The following is a 17,821-nucleotide window of genomic DNA, read 5'->3' on the forward strand; positions in this document are numbered from 1 at the left end:
TCCAAAAAAAGTTGTTCCAGAAAAGTTAAACAACAGCGGATTGTCAACTTTGTCTGAATGGACAGACTGAATATTCTTCTTCTTTTCTATCATGAAATATTCTAAAATCTGATACTAGTGTTTCAAAGACAAGGACTCAACTTTTTACAAGCATTAACGTTACTTATCATGCTATTGTCTGTATCCTCTGTAACGTTAGTATTGTTTTTTAACATTACTGACATTTAAACTCGTGGTGGTAGGGGAAGGAGAGGCAAGAGCTACGCACACTGAGCTACGCATTAGGTGTGAAAAAATGGAGAAAGAAAAAGAAGAATATTCTTGAATGACTATAACCCTTATATCATACACATTTCCTTTGAATTTTCCTTTGAATTTGAACATTCTTCTCATTGTCTGAATGAGCAAAAAAGCACACAATGTCACTAATAGAAACAGGTGGTCGAGAAGAATGGGAAAGGATTCTGTGATGTTTTGTCGGAAATGCGATTTCAGCTGTCATTGTAACATCCTAAGCAATTGACTAGTTGCCCAAATTTGTGACATTTGACTAACAGTCCGCTTTCATTGCAAGTTCAGCTCATTCATCAAAAAGGATATTCAAAGAATTTAGGTTTATAAGAGCAATCTAAAACCTAGAACTTCATCAAAATTTGTATAGCTCTATCAAAGTTTCATAACGGCATTGGTTCGTTCATGAGTAACTGAAAATCGTCCGCTAGGCCCTTCAATCAATGAACCCCTTGCAAAGCTTTCAAAGTGAGAGCTGTACCCATGATGCAGTGCGTTGCCGCCATCAGTCCCAGGCCGGCGCGAAGTGAGGAAGGTACGTGCGTGCGTGCGTCTGTGTCTCTGTGCCACTTAACCTTACCACAACACCCTCACAACTAACGTGTCAAGTTTATATATCACATGTGGAGTGTAACGGAGACTGGAGGGTGTAAAAATTTGCTGGGAAGTGTAGAAAAACGTGATTTTGAGTGTGGTTGCCACTTGAATGTTGGGGAGGGGGGCGAGGGTGCGGTGGCCGTGGCCAGATGAATGCATGTTGCATGACGCCATGTAAGACTGGTCACCACGTGTTGCCGCCTGTCCTGGGCTGTAGGAAGGCATCAGGACTGACCAACGGTGTAGTCAGCACGATTTACACCATAACTTTGCTTACGGCAATACTGTGACGCGTTGCAGTGTAACCAAAATGTTGAACTGTGGCCATGTGATTTTGTGACGAAATACTACTTATATCATACTAACGTTACGGGAAGAATGTCCAGACTGTTCTAGACATAGCTCATGCCTAGGAAAGTGTCCAATCAATCACGCCGTGATAAGTCGTAATGATGATTTAAGTTGTTGAAGACATACGAATTTGAAATACATTAATGAGGTGTTGAATAATTTTGTACGTAAGAATGCAATTGTATGATTTTAATATTTTGTGATTTTTACATTCAGATGGTTCTTACAACGGTACAGAATTTGGCACAACAGATCGCTATTTGATTATCAAAATTTTTGAAACACACAATATCATCATAGTCTTACTCGCAGGACATCCCAAATATATTGATAGTATACTTTTAATGATACTCAGTCGGTGTTATATAAGTATTGTGTTTCTTTTGTCTCTGATAATGATATGTATCATTACATGCTGGTCATTGTATCATAATTCATGAAGCAGCAAAGGATAAGTTTCTGTGCAGGCTTTTATTTTCTCACTTCGATTTGAGTTAAAATATAAGTATTGCATGCTGGCTGTTCCAAGTTACATATGAACCAACATGCTGTCTGACATGCATCGTTGTCTCCTTTTACTATGAACAGACTTGTCAAACTCACCCTTGACTACTCTTTGGTCTAATCATCAGTACTGTCTATTCTAATCTAAAGTACAGAATAGAGGGCTAAAAGACCTCACAATCTGGATAACACCGCCTTATGTGATGTGACTGGACTGTGAAAAATGCACACCTGTTGCAGAAGGTTTAGATTCCAAATACATGTATGTCTCTGACTTGACTTTTTTTAATGTTTTAAGTTTGTGTGTGTGCATGTGTTCAAACTACCCACATTACAACTTCCCATCATAGAAAAATCATATTATTAAGTCCATGCCCATTTATACTTATAGACCAGGAATTTTGAATTGCAAAATTTAAAAGAAGGTGTCAGATAAGTTACATTTCTTCATAAATCTAAGTTTTAATCACAAATGATGATGAATGTACAGGTAGTATTACTAGCAACCTTTTTTTATTCCTGTGAATTCAGGCTGAGTGGAACAGCACATTTTGTTGTCTAGTCCATGATACAAGTCTATGATACAAGTTAGTACAGTGTAAAATGGCCCACTTAGCTGATAGACATCAGATTCAGAGGTACTCAAATGATGCAGCGTGTGAAGTGTTTGGTGTATTTTTAGATACCCTTGGGTGTCTGACCGATCTTTGCATGCCAGCGTAGTAAGAAAGTCAACCCTCAGGCCAATGCTATCACCATTGAATGGAAATGTTCTTGTCCTCAAAGGCCAACATGCCCATATCTCATTTCAGTGATTTAACCCATGTGCAGCATTAGAATCCTGAAACACGATTTTCAACATACTTGTACCACAATTTTCTTTGAAATACAAAAAAAATTAAAGCTCAGATTTTATATGCCAGTGTTTTAAACAAGTAATTTCAGCAATTAAGATTTTTGTGTGGTATTCTTTTTGACGTTTCATGATTGATAAAAAATAACATATCGACAAACTTTGTTTTTAAAACATCATTTTACATTGTAACATACTCTTATCTTCAGGTCTCTCAACTCAACTTCTTGATACCAAAAACCCACGAAAAAAATGCACACATTATGTAAGGTCAAAAGAACACAGAGTGTTGAAATGGAGTTCTACCATAATTGAAGTACTGCAGTGATTACTGAGAGAGTGCGATGAATGCAAACTAACCAGGGCTCCAGATCAGGGTTTCACGAAGCCACCTGCGTATGCAGATTATTGCAGGGAATATTGGAGATGTGCAGGTATTTCTGATGTCTGCCTGCACCCGTCCGTATTCTAGATGTAAAATTGTTTGTGTATTTCTTTACCCCATATAAACCTGGCTTTGCAAATCTGGATTTACCAATGCATGGCATTGATTCTGATTTGATCTGCCAAATCCGCATCACCTCCTGAGGTGGATGTGGCATGGATCCCCTGCCTGGATGCCGGATTAAGGCTGTTCATACCGGGCTTTACATAGCAGGATGTACAGATTGTTGCCACCTTGGAAATATTGAAATTGGCTTTAAACGGTTTTATTAATTCATAGTTTCTAAAGATGTTCTTTTTCGGACTGAGCAGTACATGTAAAATTTGTCTATTACTAGTATTAGGCCCTTAGGGCATAATTTTGAATGTTCTGTACTGTTACACAAAATGAAGTATTTCGAGCCCTTACAGTTACAGCATTCATTGCTTGTAATACGAATGACCTGTGCTGATAGCACTGTCACTTCTAGACAGATGCTTTATCGAAAAGCAAAGGGCTGTTGCCATGGTAACAACATAACGAGATCCAATTAGGAGGAGGTCTTCTTGTACCTGCTCCTTATGGTATTTTAATGACTTTCAAGTGTGCAGTTTGTGACTTCCCGCTGGCATGGTGGTTTTCCAATTAGTTGCTGCTGCTAGGTTGCAACAAGGAAGCTTTATTTAGAACCTCCTTTGTTGCAAGAGCTGTTTTCCATTTTTCTCAGACAGCATAATACTCAGTATAGCATGTGCTTGATGATTGTGCAAATTCATCAGCAGTTTGGCTATTCTACATTCAAAATTGTATGTCATGTGACTTCATAAACTTTGTTAGTAGTTTAGAGCAGAAGAGTAATTTTGAGTATTTTTTTTAGTATATATATCTTCACTTAGACTGAATGTACTTGTAGGTAGATTTGCTGGTAATATTTTCAAATCTTTGTGAGGGTCAATCTCTCCTAGCTAGAAAGGAAGTACATTTAGCAGGATCGACATTTCTTACATGAAGATCTCCAGAGAGCGATTCTGTTCTAACTCAGTTGTTGAGTTGGCATTTGTGAGCCATGATTGGTCGTCTGCCCCAGGTGCAAATCCTGCAGGCTGTTCACCCAGAAGGACCCTTCAGAAGTGGTCCTCTCACGCTTGATGTCTAATGCACTACTCACGTACCTCTCTTTGGGATGATATTTCGGAGAAGAAAGTCCTATCGCTTCTGGCATCCTTCCATAAACCTATGTAGTGATCTTTCCACTACCGAATACCAGAAGTCTGTCTGTTCTTTAGAACATGTGGTAAAATTTTTGTGTATTTACCAACGTGTAGCATGTCTGGTATATACTATTGCCAGAAATTCTCAAGATTGCAACATGGATGGGCATCAGCCATCAGTGATTAATACATGTGGACAATTTGATATACCAGAAATCTGTACCATAAATTCTACATAAACCAAAGTGATTCACTGTGCTTATGTGGCATGCAACCTTGTCCTGTTATGGTTAAGTATATAATTAATTACTGTGTAGTAAGTGTTTGATAAAGCACCTTGTTTTGTCAAAGAATACACACATTCACATGTATGGAAGTTGGACAGATGTCATTTTTTAAGTCTACATCATAACAAGGCTCAAACAGAAAGCCCGAAATTGAGTTTGATTTTCCCTTCCCTCAAGGCATCTTATCCTCAATCACCTGCAAAAGATCAAAGTCCAAGATTACATTCACACGCTGCTACTACTTGATCTTGGGCCATACAGTTTTTCAAGGGGCATTATTGCATGTTCAGAATCCAGCTTGTATTGTAAGAAGATGCACTTTGATTGAATTTGGAACAGGTTTAGAATACATTCATCAATTTATGCATGCATTGCAGAATTCCAAGGGTGGCCAAAAATATCTCCAATGCATATGTAGATCATGTATATGTATTTATTTCCAGCTACTGAAGATAGTAATTGAAGAAGACTAGGAATAAGCCAGGAATATTAACTTGTTAAGGACCTAATATTTGAAAAGCCATGTGTGTACGAATGAATCAAACATAGATATATCTCACCCATTTCACTATAGTAATTCATTAGTTATATTATGTCTCTTCTCTCACTGGAAATTAAAGTTAAAACTTCAGACAAGAATGGAAGTTATTCTCCTAGATGTATATCCCAAGTAGCTGGAGTGATTGACAAATGAAGTTAAGAGACCTTTGCGGTTCTGCTAACTTCGTTATCTTGTCAGCCTCCATCTCTTTGTGCTTCTATTCAGTTGATCTCAAACAAAGCCAAACTTGGCGCATCGCACATCCTCAGCTGACAGGTTTCCTGAATACTGATGTTGCACCATATAAATGAGATACTATTGTGAAAATAAAATCCTAAAAGTATTACTAAATAATAACTGTGATTACCACATGTGAATGCATTGATTACAATTTATATTCATTAGTAGCATGGCAGTGGTAACAGTTTGATCTATTTACCAATGTATCAAGTGCTGTTGACATTTTATGGTTTTATTTTGTTTAAACTTAAAGTGAAGATTGGTATAGACCAGCAAGTGTATTGAGTACAGTGTGTGTGCATGTGTATCTATGTGCTCATGCGCATAAGGAAGATTTTCTAATTCTCCTGTCTCTTTTCTTGCCAGGTGCTCTGGACGACAATCCAAAGGAAACATGGCAGACCAAGAGAAGTAAGTATCAATGTAATAACTTACTAATACTGTCCTGTCTCCCCCCATTGTCAGGTATTATACATGATGAAAATGTCGCATGATCCGTGTATAGTATTAGTATCATCAGGTTGGCGATTCATAGGGTATTAAGGTTTTTTGTACGCAACCGATACCAATTACCTGGTAATGTTTCAGTAGTCCGTACCTTCCTCAGGGCAATACAGTCAGTTATCAGCTAATTGGTATTGGTTTTGTACAAAGACCCCAATGTAAATAATACCCAATGTTTTATAATGTCAATAAGCACTATTTTGTTCTCTATGTGGAGTTGACAAAACAAACTTTGTTAGAAATGACAAAACAAAAGATGTGTAGAATGATATAGCCTCAGTGTATATTTAGAACAGATTTTTCAAGATAAAGAAGGAACACAAGTATAGTAACTATCCCATGTATATGCTGTAGCCATTCTCTGATTTGGCTTGCCTTGGTGATTGTCATTGCCTTGCCCTTGGAAAAGACTTTCTGCCCAAGCCCAAATGAATTACGCACAGTTTACATATATGTTCACCAGGGCTGGAAAACATGTCATTCTTAGAGATGAATTAGGATAGGTTCTGACCATATAAGGATTTGGGGCACTGCAAGGGGAAATTTTCATAATGGACCTATTAGAGATCAAAGTTATCATGTAATCTTTTCTCCAGGCATTTGGCATATTCTAATCCTTTTACAAATGAGCCCTAATATGATCTGAGCTTGAAAGTATCTGATCATCAAAGGGTATGTTCTTTGGTGCTGGACTCAAACATATTTATTGGTATACTGGTATAGTCTTTATGCAAAAAGGGTTTGGGAGGTCATCTTCTACTCTCAAATTCAACACCAAGTTCCTTGAGAATAAAAAACTATTAAAATGACAATTACATTGTAACCACTTGTAATTAAAGTTTGGTTAATGTGTTGTTTTCCATAGTTAGCTTATGAGTAGTAGTACACAGCTGTGATGTTGATGTTGGTTTATTTGTTTTGTCTGTAGTGAAGTGACGAGTTCCCAGCCCCCAGCAGAGGATGATGATGTTGATGTTTGTTTGTTTGTTTGTTGTTTATCTGTAGTGAAGTGACGAGTTCCCAGCCCCCAGCGGAGGGTGATGATGCTGATGTTGAGGAGGTGGAGCTGGAGGGCGGGGATCCGTCGGCTGCTGCCGCGGCGATGATAGCGCAGTCAGGCATCACCATAGGTTAGTTATGTTAAGGTTCAGACTAGTTCTTCACCCGTTGATGAAGGTTAGACATCCCAGTAATAAGATATGCCAAAAAGCAGTTACTCAAGCAACTGGATATGCTTTTGCAAACGGTCAGACGTTTCAAACAACATCTGTTGTTTTTGTCAGTGTCACTGACGAAAAACGATGGATTGAAATCGTTTGAAACGACTGCTTCCAAAATCATATACAGTTGATTAAGTAGTAGTTCTTCACTCATTTAAAATCCTTGCTAAAGATTTGCGTTGCCATGTTGTTGTAATTTGCCGTTATTCTATAAAAGTCTTTTGATAGGATTAACATTTACAAATTGGATATAGACTGTAGCCTGTTTTTTAATTTCTTATCATCAACAGCAAGTATAACCCACAGTAATCTAAAGAGCAAAATTTCTTAATGATTTCTATAATTGCATTTTTATTTAAACGCATTTTTTAAATTTCAATTATTTAATTATCACTGGAAAAGAAATGAAAAAAAAAAAAAAAACTGGCTATAATCTGAAGCAGACTTGGATTGCTCACATGCAAGTTGCCAGAAACAAAGCTGAGTTTTGAAGTTTAAATGAGTTGTGCTGTGTTGTCTGTCCCAGGTGACATCTCCCTGACATCCCAGGCTCTGCAGAACCCACAGGTACTGGCTGCTCTACAGGACAGGTTAGGCAACATCATGGGCCAGTCATCCGGATATGTAGAAAAGTAGGTACAGTACTTCTGGTTATATGCAAGAACAAAAATTAATGTATAGCTTAGAGTTTAAACTTTCTGTTGAAATCCAAAATAATGTTGGCTCACAGCTTGTTGGCTTCCTCTGATAGCTTTTTACAGAACAGATAATCTGTTACTTTTGACAGGTGTCATTACTTATATGCAGTCATACTCATAATGAGGAATGTGTTAAAGTCAGTAGTTTATGTCATGTTATTCACCATAGCAGATCATCTTTCCTGCCATCTTGTGAATATCCTTCCTGGGGATGTGTGCTCATACTTGTGAGTGACGTAGGCTCGATATAAGGCCCTACATATACCAAGGCACTTGATTGTCATTAAACGGACAGATGTGTTGGGTAACAAAACACCCTTCAGAGCGGTAGTGTGTGAGTTTGGTGAAACTGCCACAATTTAAGGATATCAAAGTGGGATTAAGAAACCAATAATGTGACTTGTGACTTCTGTGCTTGTAATTTCACCTTACGGGTGGTTTGTTGCTGAAGTGTCTGTTTTTCTCTGGCAAAGCAATATAATGTGACATTTTTTAACACCTGTCCATATATGAATGAATGAATTTCATGGCACAATTCAGCCGTTTGGCTGATATGTCTGTGAGAATTCTTTTGGATTTTGAAATAAACCAGTCACACACACACCATTCACAGTAAACGGCATGGTCAGACATAACTGACTCATCGTTTTGTAAAGGCCACTTTGGAGTTAGAAAATGTAGGACAATTGTTGAATGATCACATACATGTGCTTTTACTCTGTTTGAAATGATGTCCTTGAAATGGAGTGAATGAAAATCATCACAAATTGCTCCATCAGAAATCTGGTCCTGTATCAAGATAATGTACATGAATCTCTCTGCAGACAGTTTACGTGAGTTTAATGATTGTCGAAACATTTCTGTTGGAGAAGGTAGAAGCCAGAGTCCAGACCACCCTCAACTGATCTGTATTTTTGCCACAGACAGAGCAATGTTGTTTTACCAATATGTCCTAACCAAGAGGCTTTTCAGCTATTACAGAAATGAAATTAATTTTTGTATGCCTGGAAAATGGGTTGATTCTATTAAAACTACTGAAAAGCAGATTAGTTGGGAGCAGGGTTGTCCTGAAATGGTTCATGTTTCTGTTATGACATGAGGATCAATATTTGACTGACGAGGGTCATGGAAATGTCACAGATAGGAGTGAAGATGGCAGGGCAAATGTAGTACTGTTTTACACCCTACTGTTGGATAAACCATCAGTGTACAGGGGCTGGTAATCTTGACTTATATTGTGGTTACAACATGTAATATCACAAGGCTACTGTTTGCACAAGATAGCCTAAGACATAGTCGGACATCTTGGTTCAAGCTTGGTGAAAAGAGCTTCATGCTGAATTCTAGTTCTCCTACTTGCTTTTTTCCTTTGCATATTCGGTTGCCTTTCATACTATGACAACTACTACATTTTTTATGTGGGTCCAGTCTAGGGGTGGGTATCGGTACAGAAAACTCAGGTACCAGACAGGTACGGTCCAGGTCCAGACCTAATTGTCTTTCAAAACTTGTGAATGGGCGATACTCAAAAACAATGGACCATTTTGCTACAAAGTAAACAGTTTGGTGGAGTATCCAACTCTCAATGCTGTTCTAAAATCCTATTTTCATTTAGTATGTACATTTGACTATAAATTCTACTCTACTTCATTCTATTTTATTTCATCTGATTATTGCAGCTAATTAAGATCAATCTAAAGTTCCAGATTGCCCTTTGTCACCATTACATGGACTAACTGTTCCTGTTCCCCTGCAGCCTCCCTAAGGTGGTGAAGCGGCGGATCAAGGCCCTGAAGAACCTGCAGGTCCAGTGCACTAAGATTGAGGCCAAGTTTTACGAAGAAGTCCACCAGCTGGAGTGCAAGTACGCCAAGCAGTACCAGCCCCTGTTTGAAAGGGTAAGTACTGTCATACATGACATAAACCAGTGTACTCACCAGGATTTTTTTCACAGTATAGGGGGATCTTCGTGCAGCAATGCCAAAGTGGTAAGTGATGCAGGCATGAGCATTGTAGAGGGTCTGGGGGATATCCTTCCCCTGGAAAGTTTAAGAATAATAACCCTCAGAAACATTCTTTCCTGCATTTTTAGGGACAAATCTAGTGAAATAAAGCCAACATATTTTTGCCTTTTTACAAAACAACAGAAGTCCATTCACTGGTTGAAACACAGCATAGGGGCCCAAAAAGGCCTGGCAAGAACACTGCTAAACTCAGAAAGGATTGAATTCTGTATCTGTGTAGTCAGTATAACTGACCTTAGGCATAACGTACCAGCTTCCATACCTGCACGTGACCCCACAGCAGTTGGTTATGTTACATTTAACAATCTGTCACAGCTAATGTTTCTATATCTTGCTGCTATCATTCTTTAACCCTCTCCCTGCAGCCTAACCTCTTATCTACATGTAATACAAATTTCATGCCAAAAGGCAACTTCAGTAGGCAGAACATTAAAGCTATGCAATACAATGAAGACGCCCCCACTGCTTCTAGTGGCAACAACTTCCACTTTGCGATAGTTCTAGGCCTCTGGGGAAGGACAAATTTCTAACATCTCAATCCTGAAATTATGAAAATATGGTACACTGTTCTGTTTTGGTGCTCCTAAATGGATGTATGTTACAGATATGAATAAAACTGATTGTAAAAAGGATTGTTGTTTGATGCCTATTCTAGAGAAGGGACATTGTGACGGGCACAGTGGAGCCCACAGACTCTGACTGTGAGTGGGAGAGTGATGAAGAGGATGAGGAGGATGCAGAGGGAAAGACAGAAGAGGAGAAGCTAGTGGTGAGTCCATCTGGACATGGTTGTGTGATATTCCTAGTACTGTATTGAAAAATGGACAAGGGAATCTTCCTGAGGAGTCTTTGTAACCCTTGATTCTCCTACTATGCCAGTTAGCCCTCACTGACGTGTGCTTGTCTCAGTCATGATGTTTCTGACCTGCAAGAGAAGAGATGCTGTTACAGTTCTAATGTAGTTTTGTGGCAAGAGTGTTCAAAAGGGAGATGGCCTGAGAACTTCTGTTACACATTCTCTGTCTTTTTATTGATTCCGCCTGTTAAAATGTTCTTTTGACAGGATGACTTGAAGGAGAAGGCAAAACTGACAGAAGATGACAAGGAAGATGCCATGGATGGTAAGGACTCCCTGAGTAGGCTATGTTGAGATGGAACATAGTTAGTGAAGTTGGCATACACATTTCCAGGGCAAGTCAACATAAGAATAAGTTGTATTGAGAGGAGAGTCAAAGCTTGCTGTCTTTTGAGAAACGTTGTTCATATAAATAATTTCAAATGAAACGTTGTTAATAAGGAGGTATGTTTAAGGAACTATATGCTAATGTGTGAGATTATGCAACTCCCCTTGTGTTTTTTTCTGGAAACAGAAAATGTGGAAGGCATCCCAGAATTTTGGTTGACAGTCTTCAAAAACTGTGAACTCATCAACGACATGGTTCAGGTATGTTGAGTTTGTTGCCATGTAATTTTCATGGTGGTCCAGGGATTATGTAGAAATCCCATCAAGTTGTCCAGATATTGTGGATAACCTAAGTTTCATAAGTGAAAGTTGTATACAGATAGTTGCATAGTTAGTTAGGACAACTGGCCAGTTGCTTCTCTGAAGGGCCATATACATTTTCGCGGTCAGTCGTATTGATCACGGTAAAATCCTGTTTAACTTCAACCATACAGCATTCCATATGGTTAAACAGTCCTATGGACAAGAATGAAAGTGCCACATAAGGCATATCTGTAAGCTGACTCAGGTCTGTTGAAAAGTTCTTTACTACGGGTCCACTTTTCTTCTGCACAGCACTTCTGTCTACTGATTTTAGCTGCCTGGACATTTTGCATCTCCAGCTGGAATATAAAAATGAATGAATAAATGCCCATGTGTCTTCCAATATTGCACTGTGTTATAGTTGATACCCCCCCACCCCCACCCCATAGATTGACAGTTGCCTGATTTTCTTTCCACAGGAGCATGATGAAAATATCCTGAAGCACCTCACAGATGTGACGGTTAACTTCACAGATGTGGCAGTGGACAGTACCATGGTGAGATTGTAACAGTTTACATTGCTGGTTATAATACAGTATGATTAAAGTTTTAAAAAATTGAAAATGCCAAATGTATTCACATTAAAATTAGAATTTGTCACATCAAGGCTAAAAACAATGGCTACAGAAAAAGAAGATTAGATTTAGGAATCACATATTATAGAAAACAAATAAATATGATATTTTGCGCCCTGCAAAAGCAGTCTTTTTATATTCTAATACTACATGTTCCACTCCTACAGGGCTTTACTCTGCTCTTCCACTTCGAGGCGAATGACTACTTCTCCAACACAGTGCTCACCAAGTTTTACGAGGTGCGGTCCGAGCCTGACGACCAGGACCCCTTCGCATTCGAAGGGCCTGAAATCATCAGCTGCAAAGGGTAAAACCCTCAAAGTTTTCTGTAGGAAATTTTAATGCATTTTTATGTCCTTTTGTACAACATATCAAAGTACAAACCAAAGAAATTATACGGTAACATATTATATATACAGAAAATGATGCTGTAAACTAGGCTTCCTTTAAGGTCCAAAATCTTCATCAAAATTTTTACAGCATCTTAATTGTAGCACCTTTAAGACAGTGAATCTACTTGATTACTTCACAGGTGCCAGATTGACTGGAAGAAGGGAAAGAACGTGACAGTGAAGGTGGTGAAGAAGAAACAGAAGCACAAAGGTCGCGGCACGACACGCATGGTCACCAAGACTATCCAGAACGACTCTTTCTTCAACTTCTTCAACCCTCCACAAGGTCAGGGCTTCCTTGTTTCTTTTCAGAGTTAATGTTTTGGCTGTATGATTATATTTCATGTCAGTGACTTAAGATGAGACCCACATTCAACTAGACGGTGAGAACTGTGCGACGGTTGAGCAATCAAATTGAATTTGGGTGATCCATGATTTTGTAATGGGAATATCATATATGGTTCATAAGGATCAAAGACAACCAGGGCTCGATATACCACTTGCATATGCAGGTTAGTGCAGATAAAATTGGAGCTGTGCAGGTATTTTTGGTGTCTACCTGCACCTAACCTGCATGGGTCCATGTGCTGGGTTTTATTGATAAATGTCCTATAATGTAGGTGTATATGGATTGTTATTAGCTGCATTGACTGTTACCACCTATAGAGTATAAAAGAAAATAGCAACGGTTCCTGAACAATTTTAGTACTGTATGATCCATACAATGTACTTCCTAAATTCAGAGTGGTGCAGGTGAACTTTGACTGGTACAGGTAATTTTCAATGTTACCTGCACCAGTGCAAGTATGCAGAAAAAAGTATTTCGAGCCCTGACAACTGAACACAGCAAAAGTAAGAAATATGTATTTTGTTGACTACTCTGTCAAATATTTAACCTGTGAAGGCAGTCTCTATAGTGGAATGGGGATTTTGCTGCATTTTAGCTTGCTGATGTGATAAAATTGTCTTCTACAATGACTTATGACATTCTTTTCTTGCTTACTACAGTTCCCGAGGATGGTTCTGAACTGGTAAGTAGGTCCTTAACTTTTATTTGGAAACAATATTTTGGAGAAATCTGTTAAATATATGATGAATTTGACAGTTTTCTAGAATAGAATATGATTCAATAGACTTTGAAATGTGTTGTCTTGAATTATTTACATGATAAATCATGTATTAGTTAAATCAATCCTAACTGCTGGATATATATATACAAAATTTATTCAAACATTTCAGACAACATCCACTGTCTTTATTCAGTGATACAAAAGACAGTTGATACTGTCTGAAATGTTTGAATAAATTTCTTATATCTATCCAGCAGTAAGGATTGATTTTACTACATGATTTACCTACATCCTGGATGACTAATCTGCACAAACTTACTTCCAGGATGATGATGCAGAAACCATCTTAGCGGCAGACTTTGAGATTGGTCACTTCTTCCGGGAGCGGATTGTTCCCAAAGCTGTCCTGTACTTCACAGGAGAGGCAATGGAGGATGAGGAGGTGAGGGGAATGTAAAACATTTCGGGGATGAGAGATTTTCAAATCAAATGGTGGAGGGCATTCTTTACAATGGAAATGTGCTATTGACAGTCAATGCATGAAATATGTTCAACATCAACTTAAGGTAGTATCTCAGGGTGGCTGAGCAAAATTTCAAAATGATATTTTCCAAAAAATAACTTTCAATGTTATTTCATATGTAGTTCTATTTTCATAATCAAACATACTTTCCTATCAAATGTTCCTTTTTGTCTGTCAAAATTCAAGGTCAAAGTAGCTGTCTCAAATTACGCAAAAATTTCAAACTCATCATAACTTTTCAAACTTGATATCATTGGATAGGTCTTAGTAAAACAAATAGAATGGTTTTTATTTCAACAAAATCGGACACACCGTTAGAGAGTTATGGCCATTCAAAGGCCTGAAAATTATGCATAATTTCTCTTGATCATCTAATTAGATATGCAAGATTACAATATCTCCTTACTCATACAAGATACAAGAAAAAAACTTGGTGTACAGGGGTTTTATAATATGTTGATTTGAAATATTGTCCTGAAATTTATACATCTAGTTCAGAAATCATGAATAATCCTGAATAATTGAGTTCCAGGGGTAATAAAATCAGAGTCCACTAATTAAATATGCAAAATCACCATATTTTCCCAATCCTTGAAGATACAAGAAAAAAAATTAGTATACAGGGGTTTTGGCACATGCTGAATTCAAATTTGACCTCAAAAACATCACTTTGGTCTTTTTACGACCTGTAAAAGTGGATTACGTCACTACTACCACCACAACTTGATTTTTACGGCCTAATTTTTGAAAAACTGTTCATCGAAAATGGGTAAAATAAGTTTTATTATGAAATTTACCCTGTAAGGAAAAACTTCGTGCGCTCCCGACGCAAAACAATGCTATTTAGTGCTCCCAAATGCTGTTAGCATAAGGGGTAATTAAAATTTCAGGAAAAAAATTAATAAAAAATCAGCATGACACGATATGATAAAATCCACGCACAGATCTATTCAAATCACTATTACGCACATTTCTGAAAAGTTTCAATAATAACAGACAAAATACAAGCCAAAATTTAAGCTTTTTAGGCTTTTTTTTCTAAAAATGGGCGTGGCCTAAAAGTAGTTGATGACATCATTGTGACATCATACTAATTTGCATAAATTATCTTTATGCATTAGGGTACTACCTTAGAAAAAATCAAGGTCCATACATTATCGAAGATGGTAATTTTAGAAGACCAAAAACACCCCCCAAAACTCCTCAGCCACCCTGAAATCCTACCTTAAGATTAGATAGCCTGTGTGTTTTCTCATGTGTGCCCATCATAGTTTAAACAAATCTTAACTGCTTTGCTTTTTTGTTTTTCTTCATGTAGTACGAGGAAGAAGAAGGAGAGGAAGGGGAGGTAAGTTCACAGGTTACATCTTGTAACATTTATACATGAAAACTGCTGTAGGAGACTACTCAGGGGACAGATAGAATGAGATCAATGTGGACAAGTGGCTTTATGGATACAGACAGGATTCCGGATGGAAAAATCATCAAAGGGCAACCAAAAAGCAGTCACATTGGTCAGGTGGTCCTTATGTAGATAGCGATAGCTAAAATTTGCTGTATCCAGGTATTTTTCTCTTTCACATAAATGCTTAAATTTTCCGTAAGTTCTTAACTTATTTCCTTGGTTTTCCTTCGTGCCAGGAGAGTTAAGCTCTGAGTAGAAGTTTTGAACAAATTGTCGTTCAGTCTTTGTTTTACCTCGGACTGAGCGAGTGAAGTGATGCGATCACTGTTAAGCAATAGGTAGGCAAAACCTGACTTCTCCAGGATTTTACAAACATTGGATAGCCAGCATGGTTTGTTACGTTTGTGTAAGTCCTGTTGTACACGGAGAGCTTCATACTGTAGGCTACATGTTGGTACTTCTTTAACTAATCTTTTGTAATACGAATACAATCCTTACATGTATACATTTCGATCCACAGGGGGAGTGCTGTGCTCAAGGTTGCTGCAAGGTTACTCGCATTTTTTCTTACCCCTCATATTGATTTGCAAAACTTAAGATGAAGTTCTTCAGTGGGAGACTTGTCATCTAATCCACTTTTTCCCCATACCTCAGCCCTGTAAGTTAATATTGGGACTATGCAGGCATCAAATAGTTTACAACACGCTGACACTGAAGGAAAGGTTTGAGTATTTCCGTTCCCACAAGAAAAGAGGAGATAAATTGATTTTTTTGTTTCAGGGTGAGGAGGAGGGTGAGGAAGGTGAGGATGATGAGGAGCATGACCCAGACTGGAAGCCCCCAGCAGGGGTAAGTCTCCTGTTCCCACACTTCTCATCCCCACAGAAAGTCCGAGCCTCCCTGGCACCCTAGTGGGAGGGCTGGTCATCCTCCATGTTTTTGGCAATGCCACAGAGGCGGAGCCGTTATTCCATCCTAGATCCACCTATCAGAAGACAGCTTTCATTCAGTTTGTTACCCAAAGCACTTGTTAGTAATCCCAGTATTGGAGGTCACTCAGTGCAGTAAAAATACATTGTCCACCAATAATTGTCCATCAAGGCAGAATGAAAATCTTTGCATGTTGAGCAATCACAAAAGACAAAAAAATACTGGTGTACTGTTGATGGTTTGAGCAGAAAAAGATAGCACAAGGAATGAAGTACTATACTATATTCCAGTGCATGGTGCAAGCATGATGAAAGATACAGTAAATCCCTTATGTGGGGTTTGTGTATGTAGGTGACACTGGTTCCTACACAATGGTCAGTGACATCAACCATGAAAACAGAAAAATCCAACAGTCTATTTTTCCCATCTTTGCTGTCCCTGAGACAACCTATTAGTGCAAAACTATTGCAAAACCAAATATCGGAAAGTCACTATAAAACATGTGCTGCAATACCATTTTATTCCACCAGGTGGCATGCATGTGTTGTGTCAGTTATTTTAAGAGAAGTTGTAGGGTGGTTGTCTCAGGGACTATCTCCATGTCTTGGTACAAACCTGCATGTCCAGGACTTTTGTGTTGCTATTTGGCTCCTCCTGACTTAAATAAATCTCCCTGAACCAGCCTGAGTCCTGAAGCCCCGCTGGTTCAGTCTGACAGCCCTCCTCACCCTGCTAGGTAGGCCCTCTTTCTTTCTTTCTTTCTTTCCTTCCTTCCTTTTCTTTTCTTTTCTTATGCTCAGCTAAGAAGCACTTGTGCACTGCTTCATGATACATCAAACAGTTAAACTACACTATACAAAAGTTATCCATAGACCAAGCAACTGGATGGGTTTTTTAACCAGTCACTTGTATGAGGTAGCATCCCCTGGGTTTCAGTTGTGACTTTACAAAATTCATCTAGTTACTTTCCAGACAAACTTTCGTATTGTGTGCCTTATTACCTGAATGTCTAGCCTTCATCAACATATATAAAGTTAAGAAAAGCACCTTTGTATAGACGATATTTTATTTTCCTGGCTCCTGAGATCTCATGTGCAGGTTTCACATGGAGCTGTTGCATCTTTAAAGAAGGTAAACTTTTGTTTACTAATTTTTGTTTGTTTGTTTGTTTTAGGGTCCAGAGAAGCCGCAGGAGTGTAAGCAGCAGTAGATATAAGGACCTGAGTGACCAGTGGAAAAGACACATCTGCCCGACTGCCACACCATTCCAACCCTCGGACTCCCTGCAGCACACTTCAGCCACCTCCCGCAAGACTCACGGGCAGGCCAGGGGGTTCTGTCAGCTGGGATGTTTCATTAACCCTACATAGGGGGGTACAGGATTGTGTAGAGAACCATTTTTGTATGTCCCAGTGTTTTCTGGCAAACTTGGCTACTATGAACCATTGTGCAAATGGACAGCTGCGCCGGTTTTGTTGTCTTGTTTTATATAGTGCAGGGTTTGGCACCGTTTTTATGTGCAAAGTCCCCAGCATGCAGCATCAGCAGGTAGAGTTAGAACAGAGTTTGCAGTACGTCTTCAAGTTGTGTGTTTACAGTTCATGTCTCTGCCAGGAGTTTTGGAATGAAAACTGG

At 38.6% G+C, this 17,821-nt stretch overlaps 1 protein-coding gene across 4 annotated transcripts; it reads left to right on the forward strand.

Annotated features, from left to right (window-relative positions):
* Positions 1–740: 740 nt before the first annotated feature.
* On the forward strand, positions 741–17,563 carry LOC118413299 (nucleosome assembly protein 1-like 1). Of its 4 annotated transcripts, XM_035816604.1 has the most exons (18): positions 741–826; positions 5,666–5,710; positions 6,809–6,933; positions 7,550–7,655; positions 9,478–9,619; positions 10,401–10,514; positions 10,809–10,866; positions 11,116–11,189; positions 11,711–11,788; positions 12,034–12,173; positions 12,399–12,544; positions 13,267–13,289; positions 13,654–13,770; positions 15,170–15,199; positions 15,777–15,806; positions 16,037–16,105; positions 16,869–16,922; positions 17,361–17,519. In XM_035816604.1, the coding sequence occupies exons 2-17, from the start codon at positions 5,694–5,696 to the stop codon at positions 16,878–16,880; spliced, it is 1,281 nt and encodes a 426-aa protein (XP_035672497.1). In that variant the 5' UTR covers positions 741–826; positions 5,666–5,693; the 3' UTR covers positions 16,881–16,922; positions 17,361–17,519. The 4 variants fall into 4 exon arrangements, with proteins under 4 accessions (XP_035672497.1, XP_035672496.1, XP_035672499.1 ...); XM_035816603.1 differs by lacking the exon at positions 16,869–16,922 and having other exon boundaries at positions 17,361–17,563; XM_035816606.1 differs by lacking the exon at positions 15,777–15,806.
* The last annotated feature ends 258 nt before the right edge of the window (positions 17,564–17,821 follow it).

This window comes from Branchiostoma floridae, chromosome 4, assembly GCF_000003815.2.
Source record: "Branchiostoma floridae strain S238N-H82 chromosome 4, Bfl_VNyyK, whole genome shotgun sequence".
Taxonomy (NCBI): Eukaryota; Metazoa; Chordata; class Leptocardii; order Amphioxiformes; family Branchiostomatidae; genus Branchiostoma; species Branchiostoma floridae.